The sequence below is a fragment of the Ovis aries genome, chromosome 2 (genome assembly GCF_016772045.2).
Source record: "Ovis aries strain OAR_USU_Benz2616 breed Rambouillet chromosome 2, ARS-UI_Ramb_v3.0, whole genome shotgun sequence".
NCBI lineage: Eukaryota > Metazoa > Chordata > Mammalia > Artiodactyla > Bovidae > Ovis > Ovis aries.
In genome coordinates, this window is record NC_056055.1 from 186,878,800 (window position 1) to 186,897,678 (window position 18,879).

Below are 18,879 nucleotides of genomic sequence, written 5' to 3' on the forward strand. Positions count from 1 at the left end.
AAATTTCAAGTCAGCATGGCCTGGGCCTTGAGACAACAATGCCCTGGGCTGGAGTCCGCATGTATCAAATTGAGACAGAGTGAGACTGTCCAGCACTGGCCCAGCACTTCCACTGTGAGGAAGGGACCATGCTTGGCCTGTCTTTCTCCCAGGGATACCCAGCCCTCAGGGCACTACCGCACAGGATCAGTGCTTAATTCACTTTAGTCACTGCATGAACACTTAGGTTCAAGGCCCAGAAACCTTGATTACTAGTTCTGTCATTTTGATCAAGTTACCTGATTTATCTGTACATCAATGTCATCTATTAAATGAATACAGCAAGATCCATCTCATCTGGTGATAATAAGTTAAAAATGAACACATATTTAGCATAGCTTCTGGTACTGGTGGCTCAGATGGTAAAGAATCTGCCTGCAATGCAGGAAACCCGGGTTCGATCCCCGGGTTGGGAAGATCCCCTGGAGAAGGGAATGGCTACCCACTCCAGTCTTCTTGACTGGAGAATCCCATGGACAGAGGAGCCTGGCAGGCTACAGTCTGTGGAGTTGGACACAACTGAGCGTACACACACACACAATCTAGAAAAGAAGTCTCACAAACAAATAAAGACTCCATCTCTTCCGTGTCTCCCACAGTCACTGTGACATCACAGAAGACTTACAAAGTCCACACAGTGACACCCTGGATTGGGGATGGGGGTGAAAAGCACCCCCACAGTGTACTCCTGGGGAGTTCCAGCTGTATGAGGACACTATTTAAATAACCAATTACCCATTCCCCAAGATGATCCAACAACATCCAAAGCCAATACCAAGCAAGACCCTGTAGGGGCTCCTGGGCACCAGCAGGCTCCTCGATTTTCCCTGAGTTCCAAAGGGCAGATGGAACAGTTGCTAATCCAGGAAGGCAAGGGATGCAGAGAAAGGGAGGAGCGGCCAAGAAACACAGCGCAGCCCTGAGGCAAGGTCCTGGTTCCACCTCAAGGGACACACAGTTTTAGGGGGCAGAAGCCTGCTGTGCCTCTTTTGCCAAGCAAAGCAACAATGCTATTCTTTTCTACTTCACCCAAAACTCTGTCTCCGAGATTCAATCCGGTACCAGTGCACAGAGGCTGATTTCAGCAAAGTCAGCTCACAGTGATCAGTGACAGGTTAACAGAACATATACCGACCCTAAAATGAGTATGCATGAAAGAGCCAAAAAGGCAGGCTTCCTAAAATATCATATAAGATGCTCCAAAAGCAAACTGAGTTCTATCAAAATGATGGCTTCCCCCATTCCCAAATTAGGTACAAATTATAAGGCTCACTCTTCTCCCAAATGAATCATGAACAGTTCCCACCAGTGAGGAAAGTATCTACACACGGCAGGCGCCCAGTGTCTGTTAGTGCTGGGGCTCGTAAACTACGGTCCAGGGGCCACCGACCTCCATCTGTTTATGTAAATTAAGTCTTGCTGGAACACAGCTATGGCCACTCACGAACACATTATCTGGGGCTGCTTTTGCATTTATAATGGCCCAAACTAGTTAAATAGTTACAAGAAGACCACAGGGCCCACCAAGCCTAATATATTTACCACGAAAGTTTGCTGACCTCTATTCTAATGAAAGAAACACTGGCTAGGAAATCAGAGTCCTACATTTAAATCCCAGTTCCATGATCACAGAGAGAAATTATCTCGTTAATTCTCAGCAATTTCCATGACCTCATGTATAAAATTAGGATACCACCATCTATCTTGCAGGAATGTTATGAAGATTAAATGAGATATTAAATCATATGGTAAATAAGCAAGAATCAGTAGCTATTAAACCTTAATCAAAACCAGGTACAAACCTGTCTACTACATTTAATACTCAAAGGTAAGTGATCCAAGCTCCAGCAAACTACTTTTTAAAATAAGACAGTGTGTTGGCATTCATCTACATTCTCTTACTAGGAAAAGGAATAACAATACCTAAGTGCTATCATTTTGGAAGGTCAAAAGTACTTCTCTTTTCCCCTTATCTTTTTAGTCCTGAATTTAAAAAGAAAAAAACAAATGTCAAGAAGCCAAGCTTCAGAGAATTGCCTATTACAAAGTGAATCCCTTCAAATAAAACCTGAAGTGTACTTCAGGCTCTGAGTAAGTAATCTCAATCCATGATTAAGGAGGAAAAAAAACAGGTGTAGTTCCCTTAAAAATACACTTCCAGATTTCAGTAAAGCAACCAGGAATATTTGCCAAGAGTGCCCCTAAATTCCTGAGTTCACTCAGGGAACTAGGATGTGTTGAGCACCTGCAATGTTTCAGGTTCTGGGCTTCAGGTGTGAACAAGGCACATGGTCACCACACTTAAGAGGCCTTACAGACCAGATGGGTGCTCAGCACTGGGTAAGATCAGAACCACACGACATGGCCTTGATGCCACAGCCTTCAGTATAAAGTCAAACACGCTATCAGAGCTTGAGGCCCTTGAGAGAAGACCCAGTCAAACACCTGCCCTGCACAGACAGGTAAAATGACTTGTCCATGACCACATGCAAATCAGCAGCAAACCCTGTTTTCCTTTCCTTCCCAGAGCTGTCTTTCTTGGAAATCACTTCACAAAGGTTCTCAAGTCTTAATCTTTCACTCCACTGTGACCCTACAATTCCTATTATGAAAAATCGACCCAGTCTTCAAAACCTCTGGGTCCCTCTAGACAGTGTTGCTACTCTCTTCTGTCTTCCCACCAATTCTGTGCATCTTTATTACTGCTTCCCTGGTGGCTCAGCTGGTAAAGAATCCACCTGCAATGCAGGAGACCTGGATTCGATCCCTGGGTCGGGAAGATCCCGTGGAGAAGGAAACTGGCAAACCCCTCCAGTGCCCTTGCCTGGAAAATCCCATGAACAAAGAAGCCTGGCAGGCTGTAGTCCATGGGGTCGCAAAGAGTTGGGCACGGCTGAGCGACTAACACTTTCTTTCACTTGATTACTGCAACACGCAGCACTGATTGTAACTACTCACTTATATATCCTTACCCACCCCTCCCAGACTACGACTTTAGTGAAGACAGGAACCAAGTCTTGACACTGACTGTGAATGTCTGAAAGCTGATTATGTGGCTGGCATATAATAACTGGATGCATGCATGCTAAGTCGCTTCAGTCATGACCGACTCTGTGCAACCCCATGGACAGCAGCCCACCAGGTTCCTCTGCCCACAGGATTCTCCAGGCAAGAATAGCAGAATGAGTTGCCATTTCCTTCTTCGTAATAACTGTATATTCACTCTCATTTAGTGTATATAATAACTTTCCCACATTATGGATGAGGAAACTAAGGCCCAGGGAGGTTAAGAAAGCTCCTGCAGTACAGCAATTCTGTGGGTTACTTATTTAACATCCATGTACCTCTGCCCCTTGCCTCGCCTCCTTCTTCCTAGCAGGAGTCTGGTACCCAATCCCTCCACACAGCCACAGTTTTGTATCAGGGGAGGCTGAACCCCTTCATGAAACCAGGAGGTGAAGTGCGACGGCTGAAGGCCACTGTGGACATCTGTCCATTCCCAGTTACGCTGCAATGTAATGTAAAAAAGTCTGCTGGGAAGCTTCAGAGAAGGTTTCCTCCCAAGTAAAAGACATAAGCAGTCACTCTTCTTCCCTAGCCATTGCTTTAACTATGCGGACTTCTTAAGTTTCTAAAAGCAATTACTCAATCTCCTTATGCAAACTTTAAGTCAACCAAGTCAGCATTCAGTTACTCTCAGCCAGAAGCATCCTAATTTGCACACAGGAAGGGTGACTTCACAGACCTTAAAGATGTCACTAGTCTACCTCACCCTTCCCCTCTGCAATACTCCCCCCACCCAGCACCAACACAGAGCAGGTAAGAGGTACTTACTAAGTTCAGCTAAATGAACAAATAGATGAATGAAGCAGACAAAATTTAAGCTCAGCTTTCAAAGTCAAGGAAGGTAAACTTTAAGTCCAGTTCTAAGTGAAATATTAGGGACCGAGGTAAACACCCTTAATAAATCTAAAGCCTGCTGACTCTTAGATAAGATCAAGATTCAATGTAATTGGAAAACAAAGTCTATATTAGAGCAAACAAAGAAATCCTGTAAGTACCCGTTATGAGTCGTATGTATCAGAAGACTGGTACAATGAAAAAAAATCACAAAAGCTCCTGTGTCTGGAAGCCCCTTTGTCTATAACGTCTATAGCACCTATGAGCAATCATGCAAACAGCCCGCTCTGACTTCCATCTCAACCTAGATCCAAAGGGGTCAGCTTTTTAACACACTAAAGGCTGAGGAGGGGGATGACGGGGAGAAATGACCCCTCTTCAGCACTTCAAGTCCAGTCCAGTTTTCCTTCATGAAACTCAGTCTTTGAATGGCAACAAGGTCCACCTTCACAACTCATTTGTGTCATAGGACCCGCCTGCTCCCTTCCCACCCACCAAGGGCACCTGAGGAGCCCTGATCTTTGGAACCTGAAGGATACCCTTCAGGCCATTACAAACAGGTCTCAGGAGAGTCCTTGGCAAACCATAACTATTGCTGGCCAGGTACCTGGGCCGACTTCAAAATAGGAGCTTGAAGGCTCCTACTGCCAATCCCCACCCCTAACCCCAAGAAAATCAATGAGGCCACTTGTTATTCACAAAGAGCCACTCACTGCAAGACATGATAGTCACTTTAACTTCAAGGCTTCAAACACTTACACCTTTTCCACATAAAAGCCTCTCTTTATCTGGTCACACGGCCTTCTCTCAATGCACTGAAGAATAAGGGTGTTTTGATCCCCAACAAAAATCAAAGAAAATGCTACTTGCTCTAGAATGAAATGTCCAAAAGTCACAATGTGACTGAGTGTTTTACTGGAAACCAAGGGATCAATCATGCTGATGGCTCTCAAAGGACTCTTCAAAGGACCCATTTTGACCCCCTCTAGGTAGCCCAGCCACCTAGAAGAGCATCCTCTTGCACACGGCTTACCTTATAATTGCTAGAGTTCACCCAAGAGGTAGCGAGTCCATCCACAAGTTTGTCTAACATGGTCTGGTCATGCTCGAGGTCGGCAGACTTCTGTTTGTCCGAGAAATAGTCTATCAGTTCTTGGCCAACCTGCAGTCGTTTCCCCACATCCTTCTGCAGCACCTGTGCCAGGCAGGCCTCCATGCGAGGCTCCATGGCGGAATTCCAATCCAGAGCCTCGAAGCTAGAGGGCGGTGGGGGTGACGCCCTCCCCGTGAGCGGCCCCCGGAGGCGGCCTCTTTGTTTGCTGAAGGTTACTAAGAGCTTGTGTGTCAAAGATGCAATCCGGGGAATGGCAGCAATGCACCATGTGTGGCTGAAGAGCAGCTGGGAGGATATTAAAAGTCCAATTTAAATAACTAGTAGAGGAGAAAGGAGTGAGTGGCAGAGTGACGCTCTCCTCCTGGGTCTGAAATACTTCATAATTCAGCAGTCCATTCTGAAAAGCAAGAGAAGAGAAGGACACATCAGCACAGATAACAAAATGCTCAAATGTTGGGAAACATTTAATCAAAGACAAAGCATTCTCGCTGCAGCACCATTTACAAGCACAAGTGGAGCGAGAAGCATGAACGCTTGGCAACCATGTCAGAATAACATAATTATTATTTATATCAGGAAGAACGTTGAAGCCCAAAGCAAAGACCCAATGAGCTTCACAGTTGGTGGGTTGAGGTTTCCCACAGTTTTCCAGCTTGTAAATGCACCAGTCAGGAGAGCAAGCTTTTGCTTCAGCTGGATGACTTATGGGTAGCTTAAATTCTGCTCCCCACCAAAAACCAAACTCCACCGCCTCTGAGTCCCTGTATGTCTGTAGCCTGTCTCTCAGCTTCCTACAATCCAAGTGCTGGAAGTGAGGCAGGCTCCATAGAAACACCACTGACCAAACTGGCTGTCCCAGTGGCAACAATCAAAGTCAAAAGCAACACCTACACCTGCTCAGCAGCTTTACAAAGGGCGAGCAGGTAGTGGTTCCTGCCTCCTCCTCCAGAGAAGTGACCAACAGGGAGAAGGGGAGAGGCTCACATTCTGACCACACTCTGTTGACACAGTGTTCTCCATGGGCAGAAGCACCAACTGGGCCTGGTGTTTTGCTACAGAATTAGGAGACCTCAAAACCACTCTTGGCATAGAACAAAACACATGATGTGAGGAGGTACCAAAGTCATTTTTACTAGACAAGCTGAACGGGCAGACTATTTAATCTACAGCTCCTGGTACAATTGTACATATTTATTTTTTCAACGTATTTTCTCAATTCCCAACCAAAGAAGATGCACAGAAAACCTATCTCGAAGACGCAGCAACCCTGACACTGTACCAGATAGAAATTTCTTCACACAGTCAGTGTGAACTCTCGGGGTTCAGCAGGTAAGTCTGACCTTATAAATCAAGTAAGATTGAAATTCAGGGCAGGGTAAATCTTCCAGTTTGAGCACAAGGTTTCTCTCCCTTCCTGTCACCCACCCCACCTCCACCCCATCCCTACTCTCAGCAAAAAAGCACAGTGCTCTTTCCAAGTCCTAGAGTGAGAGATGAGTCAAGTCATCCAATGAGGAAAACACTCCTGCAAAGTCCCTAGCCCCTGATTACCCATTTTCTGCTTTCCTTCCAATCAAGAAGCCTTGATATCTTACATGGCAGCCCTTCCTTAAGAGGAGGAGATATCGCTTTCCAGTCATGTCCATGCCATGGAACTTGTTCTTCCTTCACAGGAAAGGTCTTAGATACAGCAAAGCAGCCATTACCCTTCACTCCAATTTTCAGTCCAAACAAAATATCCCCACTTCCTTAATCAGCTCCCATGTCGGACTAACGAAGGTATCAGCGATACATGAAAACTGGAGAAACCAACAGAACCTTTTCTTTCTGGAACCCAATATTCGCCAAGAAGCTAGTTATGGTCAAGATTGGTAGATTAAAAATGGCTGCAGAGGCTTTGCTGCTCCTCCTCCACCGAGATGGAATCTCAACCTCCCCAGTGACCCTGGGATGAGTCCTGAGACTTGCTCTGGCCAGCGGGAAATCAGAGACGGCAGAAATGAACTGAGATTTGACCCTGGAGCGTGCGTGACTGCCATGCTGTGAGGAAGCTGGTCTAGCCTCCTGAACACGAGAAGCCATTAGAGGAGAACCAACTCGCTCCAAACAGCAGCCCGCAGCAACCACCAGACATGGGAGTGAGTCCACGGGGGACCACTCAGCCTTACCAGTCACCATCTGACTGCAGATACACAAATACATCTAAGGAGACAAAAACCACCCGGTCAAACCACAGGATGATGAGAAACTGTTCACTCATACTTTAAGCCATCCAATTTGTGGTGCTCTGTTACACACCAGCAGATAAATGATCCCAAATCAGCAGACACTAACCAGGAATGATGGTGACGATATCAGTTTTGAGCATCAACATGAGGGGTCAGGCTCTATGCCAAGGTGATTTATACAATTTATCTGATTCTCCAACCACTTATATAAAGTAGGCATTAACACATCCCTATCTTACAGGTGGGGAAAATGAGGCAAAGTTAAGTGATTTTCCAAGGTTGCATGGCAGTAAGTTTCCCTTTCCCACCTTCAAATCCTTATTATTACAAGTCTGGCCTAGTTCTGTCCCAACTCAGGGAAAGGAGGTCAGACTTCATGGTGAGCTGGGAAGCAACAGGCCAGACAGCAAAGTCTCCACTCCCAGGAGAGGAAGGAACCCATACATTTAAGGCTGTTTCCCATTATTTTTTAAAATACATATTATATAAAAACTTCCCCTTCAGCTGGAATTCCATATGATTTCTAACAAGTAAGTATATGCTTCTTGACAGTAATTATGCAGTAAAGGTTTAGCACACCCAGAAGCAGGTCACAAACTCTTGTGTATGAAATCCACAGAATGACACTGGAAGCCCCAAAGCATTAAGCCAACTGGGTCCTCTTTGTTCTTTTTCTTTAATTAAAAAAAAAAGTCATGGGTGATCCTCTCTTGCACAAAAGTGCAAGACCTCTCCCCTACTCCTGTCCCCCGGCCACATTTCCCTACCTAAAAGCAAAAAGTGTTGCTAACCTCCCGTGCCTTCCTTCACAGGTATTTTTAGCTACCCAACAAATAAGTACACATGTTCTCTCTCTGCACCCCCAGGAAGAGTTTCCTAAGTATTTACAGTTACATCATAAGAAGCAGCACAATTCTGCTACAGGCCAACAGGAAGAACTTTAAAAATACCAGCTTCAACAAGAATGAAACACACAGCAGGACAGCCTGATGTAAGGGACACATGTCAGACAGCCTCCAGTCTTGACTCTGCGCTTCGAGGGTGGAAATGGGGAGATTAGTGGCTCCACATTCATTAAATAAGATTCCGGATCAGAAGAGCTTGCACAGGGCATTTTTTTTTTTTTAATATAGCTCTCTCTCGATCCTCTTTCTTACAGCTACTACTCTGCAGCACTTAGGTCACTACCATAAAGGAGTGAAGACAATGGAGGGTGGGGCAGAGAACCAAAATCAGCTGTGAGCTCTGAACTTCCAAGTCTACTACTGGCTTCTCCACAAGAGAAGTTAAAAAGGTAGGGCCATTTTCACTAGTGACTTAGAACAGTAACAAGTTAACACTTCTTATAAGTCTATGATAGACTGGGCTCAGCAGGAGGTTCTTCCACTAATCTTACCTGGAATCACTCAGGTAGCTGCTGCTGTCTGCCAGCCTGACTGAGGCTGAAGAGTCTATGGCATCACCTACATGTCTGAGGCAATGATGCTGGCTGTTGGCTGGACCTCTTGCCACACGTGATCTGTAACAACCCAGTAATATAGTCTGTGGTTCAGTACATGTGGTTGGAGCATTCCAAGATGGCAAAGGGAAGACTGCCAGGCCTCACAAGGCCCAGGAGGCAGAACCTGCACATCACTTCTGCCACAGTTTACTGTCAAAGCCAGTCACAAGGCCAGCCCAAAATAAAAGTGTGAGGAAATGGATTCTACCAGTTAACAGGAGCCTCAAAATAGTGCAGCAATGTGTTTCAGTCTTACATGTGCATCGTCAGTGGACATTGTACAATGAATACCTGAGTGAGGTAAATACATTTATCTTCTTTGCTTACCCATCATCTTGATTACTTTTATTTACTCAGCAATTTATGATACATCGCATCTTAGCACAGTAGAAACATCTACTTCTGCTTTATTGACTATGCCAAAGCCTTTGACCATGTGGATCACAACAAACTGTGGAGAATTCTTCAAGAGATGGGAATACCAGACCACCTGACCTGCCTCCTGAGAAATCTGCATGCAGGTCAGGAAGCAACAGTTAGAACTGGACATGGAACAACAGACTGGGTCCAAATCAGGAAAGGAGTACATCAAGGCTGTATACTGTCACCCTGCTTATTTAACTTACATGCGGAGTACATCATGTGAAATGCCAGGCTGATGAAGCACAAGATGGAATCAAGATTGCCAGAAGAAATATCAAAAACCTCAGATATTTAGATGACATCACCCTTACGGCAGAAAATGAAGAGGAACTGAAGAGCCTCTTGATGAAAGTAAAAGAGGAGAGTGAAAAAGTTGGCTTAAAGCTCAACATTCAGAAAACGAAGATCATGGCATCTGGTCCCATCACTTCATGGCAAATAGATGGGAAAGCAATGGAAACAGTGACAGATTCTATTTTGGGGGGCTCCAAAATCACTGCAGATGGTTACTTCAGCCATGAAATTAAAAGACACTTGCTCCTTGGAAGAAAAGTTATGACCAACCTAGACAGCATATTAAAAAGCAGAGACATTACTTTGCCAACAAAGGTCCACCTAGTCAAAGCTATGGTTTTTCCAATAGTCATGTATGGATGTGAGAGTTGGACTATAAAGAAAGCTGAGCGCCGAAAAATTGATGGTTTTGAACTGTAGTGTTGGAGAAGACTCTTCAGAGACCCTGGGACTACAAGCAGATCCAACCAGTCCATCGTAAGGGAAATCAGTCCTGAATATTCACTGGAAGGACTGATGCTGAAGATGAAACTCCAATACTTTGGCCACCTGATGCAAAGAGCTGACTCACTGGAAAAGACCCTGATGCTGGGAAAGACTGAAGGCGGGAGGAGAAGGGGACGACAGAGGATGAGATGGTTGGAAGGCATCACCAACTCAATGGACATGAGTTTGAGTAAACTCTGGGAGTTGGTGATGGACAGGGAGGCCTGGCATGCTGCAGTCCATGGGGTCGCAAAGAGTTGGACAAGACTGAGTGACTGAACTGAACTGAACCACAGAAGATACAAGAGAAATAACTATAATCTATGACTTGACTTGAAAATGCTTCTAGCTTACTTGGAGAGAACAAGATATACACACTCACAAAAACCTCGTCAGTGTAAGAATTCAACACACACAGGATACATAGCAGACTTCACAGACAGAATGCCATACTGCCACATAAGGGCTATGCTGCTGGTGCTGTTAAGTCGCTTCAGCCATGTCCGACCCTGTGCGACCCCATAGACGGCAGCCTACCAGGCTCCCCCAACCCTGGGATTCTCTAGGCAAGAATACTGGAGTGGGTTGCCTTTCCCTTCTCCAATGCATGAAAGTGAAAAGTCAAAGTAAGTACTATAATCACTCAGGGAAGGGATAGATCAAGAAAGCCTGGAAGACCACATCGAAACCGTTTAGACAAGGCTCAAATGGAGCTCTGTCTTGAAACGTGTGACAGGATGTCACACACCAGTTAATAGCATGTGAGGGAGGTGGGAACCTGTGAACGGCTGAGGGGAGAAGTGCAGTGACAGAGACAGCGAGATACCTGTAGGGAATGAGCAGGCATTATTTCCCACTTTGAAGACAAAAAATGAAGCTTAAGGACGTCACTGGTGGTCCAGTGGCTAAGCATCTGCTCTCCCAATGCAGGAGGGCCTGGGTTCAATCCCTGGTCAGGGAACAGGATCCCACATGCCACAGCCAAGCCCAAGCACTGCAACTGCGGAGCCTACATACTCTCGAGCCCATGTTCCGCAACAAAGACCCAGCGCAGCCAAAACCAACAACTTTTTAAAAAAAGAAAAGAGAAATGTAGCTTAGAGGGAAATTCCCTGTGCTTAGGACTCTGAGCTTTCACTGCCAGGGCCTAAGTTCAATCCCTGGTCAGGGAACTAAGGTCCTATAAGCCACTGCGGCGCCTGCAGCCAGCAACAACCACAAAAATACGCCCAAAAAATCTTTGCCCAAGATTTAAAAGCTATTAACTATCAGGCAGTAACCGAACACCAGATCTGCCTGGCCCTAAAGTTAGTATTATTTTCATTATACTACGATACTATACTACTGCCTCACTAAAAGCCCACAGCACAGGTACTTAAGAACTTAAAATATGAAAATGTTAGATAGTTATAGCATACGGAGCATGAGAAGTAGAGGATTAAGAAACAAGAAATCATATTACAAAGCACTCGGGAAGCTGTAATAAAATAATATTTCAAATCACAGCATCAACAACTACAATGTAATATTTCCAGCACCAGTGAATCAATAAACACATCAAAAGTCTCCCTGGCAGAATCAGAGAAAGCAGACAGCATACCAGACAAGCCAACTCCTAAAGCCAGAAACGAGCAGAATTTATTCACACTCATCAAAAGCAGTTGTTTCCATCAATAAGACAACTTTTTGCATTATAACAATCTACAATTACAACACGGTGTGGACTTATACAGACGTCCCAGGCAAGCCTCTCTCCCCTGGGCTGATCTGCACCCCACTTGCCAGCAGCCACAAGGTCACTCAGTGAGCTGACATTCCCTCCGGACCTGCCAGGTGACACATGTACTAGGCTAACTCCAGGAAAGCACAGAGTCAAGGCCCGCAAGGAGGTTATTGCCTCAAAGGACACAAAGACAGAAATACAGATTACGGTGGCACAGTAAGGATAGCCCTAAACCAGAGGCTTGAAGAAGGTGCTGCGGTGGCAGAGGAGGAGACACTGCCTGACGGAATCCAACTGGGCGTTCCAGGACGGGACCTGCCCGCACACCAGGCAGACGGGCAGCCACTCCCTGGGCCCGGCTTCCACGCCTGGGCCCACACAGCTGCTCCTCACCCAGAGCACACGGAGCCTCCAGCCTCCCTGCCTCCTACCTCAGCTCCTCTCATTTCTGTAGTGTCTGCACCCTCCTAGGGCTGACAACATCCCTCCTTCCAGCTTTCTGCTCTCTATAGCAGCATATCTTCCTGTCTCTCAGTCCCTCACCGCACGATCCTCCTTCCCCACCACAACTGCCCAACCCGCCAGCTCTTCTGTTCAAGGGCACTGCCTCAACCTCGTTAATCAGATAAACTTCTCAATCTCACTCCCCTTTGAGTCTGGATTAAATTCCACGTGGGCGTTAATAGCATGGCACTACCCTCCACTGTCTCTCTTTCTGTAGTAGTTGCCTAGTAATCCCAAACCTTGGGTGAATTGATGCTCTGAACCAGCTGCCTTCTCAGGCCTTCAGGGGTGACCATGTGGAAGAGAATACATACATATCCAACCAGTCTGGTTTTAAATTTATCATCTCAAAATTCAGAAAGGCCCTGACCACTAGCAACATTCCTACTGACATTCTCTGGGAAGCCTGTTTGCCTTTCTCTCTGCAAGCACCCATCTGCCCTACCCTACCCTGCAGCTCTCTCCCAACAGCCTCACCTCCTGCTCCATTGGTAAAGCAGGCAGGACCAGACAACTGAGATCTTCAACAAATCAGAACAGCCACCAGCATCTCCTCTGATCAAGGGACAACGCCTCCCCAACCTTTTCAGTTGCCTGTTCTCCAGCATCTGCAAGCTCTCCTTGATCAGCTCCCTCCCAGCAGCTGAGACTCTCTAAATCATCCGTCTTTAACAGGCCCTCTTGAGCTCACAAGCCTTCCATCAGGGACACCAGAAAGAGTGAAGCCCCTTTAAGCAGATTTCTACACCAGCGAGCTGCACAGAGGCACTTCCTGTTCACCCCTTGGCCCTCTCCTCGGGTTTCCCCTTGTCAGGATCACCAGTGACTGCCCTGCTGGCAGATCCCAGTAATACTTTCCTCTACTTCACTAACTCCACCTCTCAGAGGCATCCCAAAGCTGGCCACTCCTTCCTTCTGAAAAATTTCCCATTTCCATGAAAACAAATGAGCGCTGCCTTGCTGTGACTCCTCTGGCTGAACACCTACTCAAGGTTCCGTAATCATCTTTGTCTCTCTCCCAGAGCTCTGGTGAGCAGCTCAGTCCAAAGCCTCTCCCCTTTTCACTTGGCACACCTCAAAATAATGTGCATCCACTTCCATAAAAATTTTTAAAGCCTATAGAACTGATGACTCCCAAATTTGAATGCCTGGGTCAAATATCTCAACACCAGGCACAGGTACTGGCCTCTTTTCAGTTCCAAACTCTCTGCCACTTCAGAGCCTTCACTCTCTGTTTATGCGGCTGCACTGGGTCTCGGTTGCGGCATGTGGAGTAGGATCTTTCTTTGTAGCATGCCAAATCTCAGCTGCAGCACTGGAACTCTTAGCTGCAGCATGTGGGATCCTTTTCCCTGGAAGAGGGATCAAATTTGGTATCCCTGCACTGGGAAGCACTGGACCACCAAGGAAGTTTCAGGGCCCTCGCTCTCGCTGGTCCTTCTGCCTGAAACACAGTCCTGATGCCTACACTGCCCCATCACCTCAGCTTCAATGTTACCTCCTCAGTAAGCCCTTTAAAGACCACTCTAGGGGGTCCCTTACCACTGCATCCTGTCCTCTTCCTTCAAAGCACTCACAACACGTTGAAATTTATCACATGTCTATTTACCTATTTGCTGGCTGATTTTCCCACAGGACTGTCAAGCCCTATAAATGAGGGGATCTTGTTTACTTTGTTAACCTAATGCCTACAACTATGCCTGCTATAAACACAGCCCTCAAGAAGTTGTTGAATGAATAAAGTCTGCTTGAGTTGAAAATCAAAAGAAAATACTCACTGGCAACCATTAACTGAATTCAGTTTCTTCTTGGGGAGTGGGAGGTGGGGGGCTTGGGAGAATGCAAAAAACATTTCAGATAAAAGGAATGTGTAAATATATGTGGACAAAGCACACACACACACACACACGACAGACTGTGGCCTATTCAAAAGAAAAGAAGCAATTTGGAAAGGCCAAAACACTGGTTCCCAGCCTGTAAACACTACTGACCTCGCCCCTAAGGTGAGAGATGGAGTGATAAAATGCTGTCTGAGACTTTAATTTAGTCCAGACATAAACCATGACTTATCCACCATGACTTATGGCTAAGTATTCCTAGCCATATTTTCAAACTTATGTACACGCAGTTATGAATCTTTAAAGGCAAAGATAATGTAAAAGTATTTCTAAATTCTTACTTTGAGCCTGATAATTTTTCTCAACTAACAGATACCAGAAATCCCACTTCCACAGAGTCCCTGTAATGCTGGACACTGAAAAGAGTTCTTATTCTCAGAAAGTCTGGCGCTGAGCAGACAAGGCCCAGCAGCCAACTGGGCACCAAAGGCCAACAGTGCTGTGGCCTTCAGGGAGCTCTGCACACGTCATCTTGGAAATGAAGAATCAGGAGACTCTGGGTGGGCATACATTTATTGGAAAGATCATTAAAATCTGGAATTATTCAAGTTATCACAAGAATACTCTGAGAGGGGAAAAAAAAAAATCTTGTTGAACTCCCTTCTCCCTCCCTTCCTCCCTCTCTCACTCACCCCAGAGTGAACAATAATTAACTACAGTGAAGTCATGGCAGAAGAACAACTCTAACATATGATGTAAACGCCCAAAAGTGAATAAAACCACGAAGTTCACAGCATTAAAAGGGAAGGTCATATGAACACAAATAAATCACTAATGTTGGCTACTTTCTGGTACTAGGATTTTTTCTTTGTGCTTTTCTGTATTTTCTAAATGTTTTCTATGAGGAATATAGAAAATATATGCCACTTTATTTATAATTACAAAGAGAGAAGTATCATTCAAAAATGAGGCATTACCATTTGATACTGAAGGAAAATCTCCCTTTCAGTATTGCTGTGTCTGACTCTTTGTGACCCTATGGACTATAGCCCGCCAGGCAACTCTGTCTATGGGATCTTCCAGGCAAGGATACTGGAGTGGGTCGCCATTTCCTTCTCCAGTTCAGTATTACAGAATATAATATATAACTGTCAACGAAGTGTAAAACAAGAAGTCTTAAATTCCCGAGAAGATGGAACTGGTGGATTAGTTACTTCCACAAATTATGTGATTAAAAACTACATAATGGAAGAGACAAAAAGTACAGGGAAAAAAAAAAAAAGCAGCTCCACATTACTATATGTGCTGTGCTGTGCTTAGTCGCTCAGTCGTGTCCAACTCTGCAACCCCACAGACTATAGCCCACCAGGCTCCTCCGTCCATGGGGATTCTCCAGGCAAGAGTACTGGAGTGGGTTGCCATGCCCTCCTCACATTACTGTATATATACTATTAAAAAATAGAAGAAAATAAACACTGCATAAGAATGATTACTACCTGCCTTCACTAGTATTTTAAGGAGGCAATTTTTTACAAATTTTTCAGATAGTTTAAATATTTTTTCTGTGAATTACAGGAGAACATAGTTTTACTTTTTGTTTCTCCTCTGGTTGATAATGAGAAGAACTGCTTCTATTCTACCCCTCAAAACTTCCTCAATGTATGGCAAAATCAATACAGTATTGTAAAGTAAAATAAAGTAAAAATAAAATTTAAAAAAAAAAAGTGTTAGTCCTTAAAAAAAAAAAAAAAAAACCTTCCTCAAAGGTGAAACAAGATGGACATACACTGAGAATTGCTAAAGCATGTTGATAGGTACATGAGATTTTGTTACACCATTCTCTCCACTTTTGAACATGTTTAAAATTATCTGAAATTTTTAAAAATCCAAAATACTTTAATTTCTTCAAAGGAATTGTAAAGTTAAAGTCTATGTGGAAAAAAATACTTGCATAAAAGTAATAATTAAACAAGTTTAGGATATGAAACTGCATTTTATATATATAGTTATACATATAGCATATACAAAGTACAGTATGACATTTATATACATATAGTATGATATAGCCTACATGTGAAACAATTACAGGAAAAAAAACAGTACATAAAAGATTAACATGTAACCTCTGAGTAACAGGTTTATGTGAGCTTATCTCCTACTTCTTAGTAACTTCCTCTACTTTTCATATTTTCTATAAAGAAAAAGGCAAACATTTTTAAGAGTGTTAAACAGAAAAGCAGTTATTTCATAAATCCACCTTATTCATTCAACACCTGTGAGACCAAGAGTAATTAACTGATGAGAAAGATACCTCTCCACTGACTGCTGACTTCTCCCACAAGAGATGTCAACAACCGCATACCAAACTGTTATACTATAGAGACAGTTTCCCTGGGTAGGAGAGAACAGTGATATAGATTAGACTCCCAAGGAAGGGTCTTACATAAAAACAAGAGACCTTGGCAGAGAACCACTTGCTAAAGAGACAAGACAAGCCTTGCTACAGTGACGAATACGTTGGCTCCTCCAGAAAAAGGGAATCTGTATTTCCACTCAATCAAGCAGCATTTACTTTTTCTTTTTGTCCACAACTTGTCTAAGATCCCACAACCATGTGGGATCTCAGATCCCTGACCATGGATCAAACCTGCGCCCCATGCATTAGAAGCACACAGTCTTAACCACTGGACCACCAAGGAAGTCCCACGACATTCACCTCTATTCTGTTTCTCAAAGAACTCCTCATACAGTGTCATGGCAATGACCATCTGTTTCCCATTTGTTTGCTATACTAATGGAACCAGATCACTAAACCTGAACGACTCCTTATAGTGGCTTTTAGTAGAAATGACTCCTTTACATGATTTCTGAACTATAAATCACAAATCATTAAATTGTACCCTTTAAAGTGTATGTAATTCAGCAGTTGTAAATAAATTCACAAAGCTGTGCAACCATCACCATTACTTAATTCTAGAACATTATCATTCCAAAATGAAACTTCTATCATCCTTTAGTAGTCATTCTCCAACCCCCTCTCCCAAACCCATGAAAACTGAAAATCCACTTTCTGATCAAATGGATCTGCCTACTCTGGACACTTCATATAAACGGAGTCATAAAATATGTGTCTTCCACGTCTGACTTCTTTCGCTTAGCATCCTATCTTGAAGGTTTATCCACCTTATTGCATGTATCAGTATTTCATTCCTTTTTGCGGCTGAATAATATTCCATCGAATAGCTGTACCAGAATTTGCTCATGTATTTACCTGCTGCTGAACATTAGGATTGCATCTACTTCTTGGCTATTTATGAGTAATAGCATGAACACTCCTGAACAAGTATTATAAGGACAACTTTCCAATTCTGATATACAAATAGCAGCGTTAACTAGGCTACCAGATATGATAACCATGTTTAGAGTTTTGAAGAACTGCCAAACTGTTTTCCAAAGTGGCTACACCATTTTACACTGCCACAGCAGTAGATGAGGGTTCGAATTTCTCCATGTTTTCAGTAACACTTATTGTCCATCATTTTTATCAAAGCCACCCTAGAGGGTATGAGGCAGTACCTCACTGTGGATTGGATGGACATTTCCCTAACAACAAAGAATTCGGGCTTCTTTCAAGGGCTTGCTGGACCTTTCAGCATCTTTGCAGAAATGTCTAATCAAATTCTTTGCCTGTTTAATTGAGTTGTCTTTATTCTTTTTTTTTTGTCTTTATTCTTGATTGTAAACTTTTTTATATACTCAGGATAAAAGTTTATCAGATAAATGATTCGTAAATATTTTCTCTCATTCTATGGGGTGTGCTTTCACTTTCTTGATGGTATCCTTTGAAACAAAGTTCTAAATTTTTGTAAAGTCCAGTTCACCTAGTTTTTTCTTCTTTTGTTGTTTGTGCTTTACATGTCATACCTAAGAAATCACCTATTCTACTACAATAAAAAGAAAAAAACAGAATCTACTGTCTAATCTAAGGTCATAAAGACTTGTATCTACTCTTTCTTCTAAGAATTTTATAGTTTCAAGTGTGACATTCTGGTCTATGATTGAGTTCAAGAGTGAACAAATGATCCAAATTCATTCTTCTGCATGTGGATATCAACTTGTCCCAGCATCATTTACTGAAAAAACTATTCTTTATTGAATTGCCTTTGCACTCTTGTTGAAAATCAATTGACGATAAATGTTAAGTATTTCTTTCTGGACTTACATTCTACTCCACTGTCGATCCTACCCTTTATGTCAGCAGCAGACTGGTTTGCTTACTATAGCTTTGTAGTAGGCTAAGTCCTCCAACTTTGTTCTTCATTTTCAAAATTGTTTCGACTATTCAGGGTCCCTTGTATTACCATATGAATAGGAAGATCAGCTTGCCAACTTCTCCTAACAGGCAGCTAATATTTTAATAGGGAGTATGTCAAATCAATTTGGGGAATAGTGTCATATTAGGTCATTTGATCCATGAATATAGGATGTCTTTAGACTTCCTTGGTGGCTCAGACGGTAAAGCATCTGTCTACAATACAGGAGACCCAGGTTCGATCCCTGGGTTGGGAAGATACCCTGGAGAAGGAAATGGCAATCCACTCCAGGACTATTGCCTGAAAACCCATGGACAGAGGAGCCTGGTAGGCTACAGTCCATGGGGTCGCAAAGAGTCGGACACGACTGAGCGCCTTCACTTTCACTTTCCATTTATTTAGATCTTTAATTTCTTTCAATGATGTTTTCTCTCTTTCAGAATATACGTTTTATACTTTTTTGTTAAGTTTATTCTTTTTCATTCTTTTTGATGCTTCTGTGAATTGAACTGTCTT

The 18,879-nt window shown here is 43.7% G+C and overlaps 1 protein-coding gene and 1 non-coding gene across 28 annotated transcripts in view; one reads left to right on the forward strand and one right to left on the reverse strand.

Annotated features, from left to right (window-relative positions):
• CLASP1 (cytoplasmic linker associated protein 1) overlaps window positions 1–18,879 on the reverse strand; it is a 272,898-nt gene that overhangs the window by 231,008 nt on the left and 23,011 nt on the right. For 26 of the 27 annotated variants that reach the window (XM_060411218.1, XM_060411217.1, XM_060411213.1 and 23 more), the window contains exon 2: window positions 4,973–5,450. In XM_060411218.1, coding sequence (XP_060267201.1) covers window positions 4,973–5,167 — 195 coding nt within the window. In that variant the 5' untranslated portion in view covers window positions 5,168–5,450. Of the gene's footprint in view, window positions 1–4,972; window positions 5,451–8,677; window positions 8,732–18,879 lie in introns of those variants that run through there. The other variant, XM_060411215.1, reaches the window with a different exon arrangement.
• TRNAC-ACA (transfer RNA cysteine (anticodon ACA)) lies at window positions 18,548–18,619 on the forward strand. The gene has a single exon. It is a non-coding gene; the product is annotated as a tRNA-Cys (tRNA).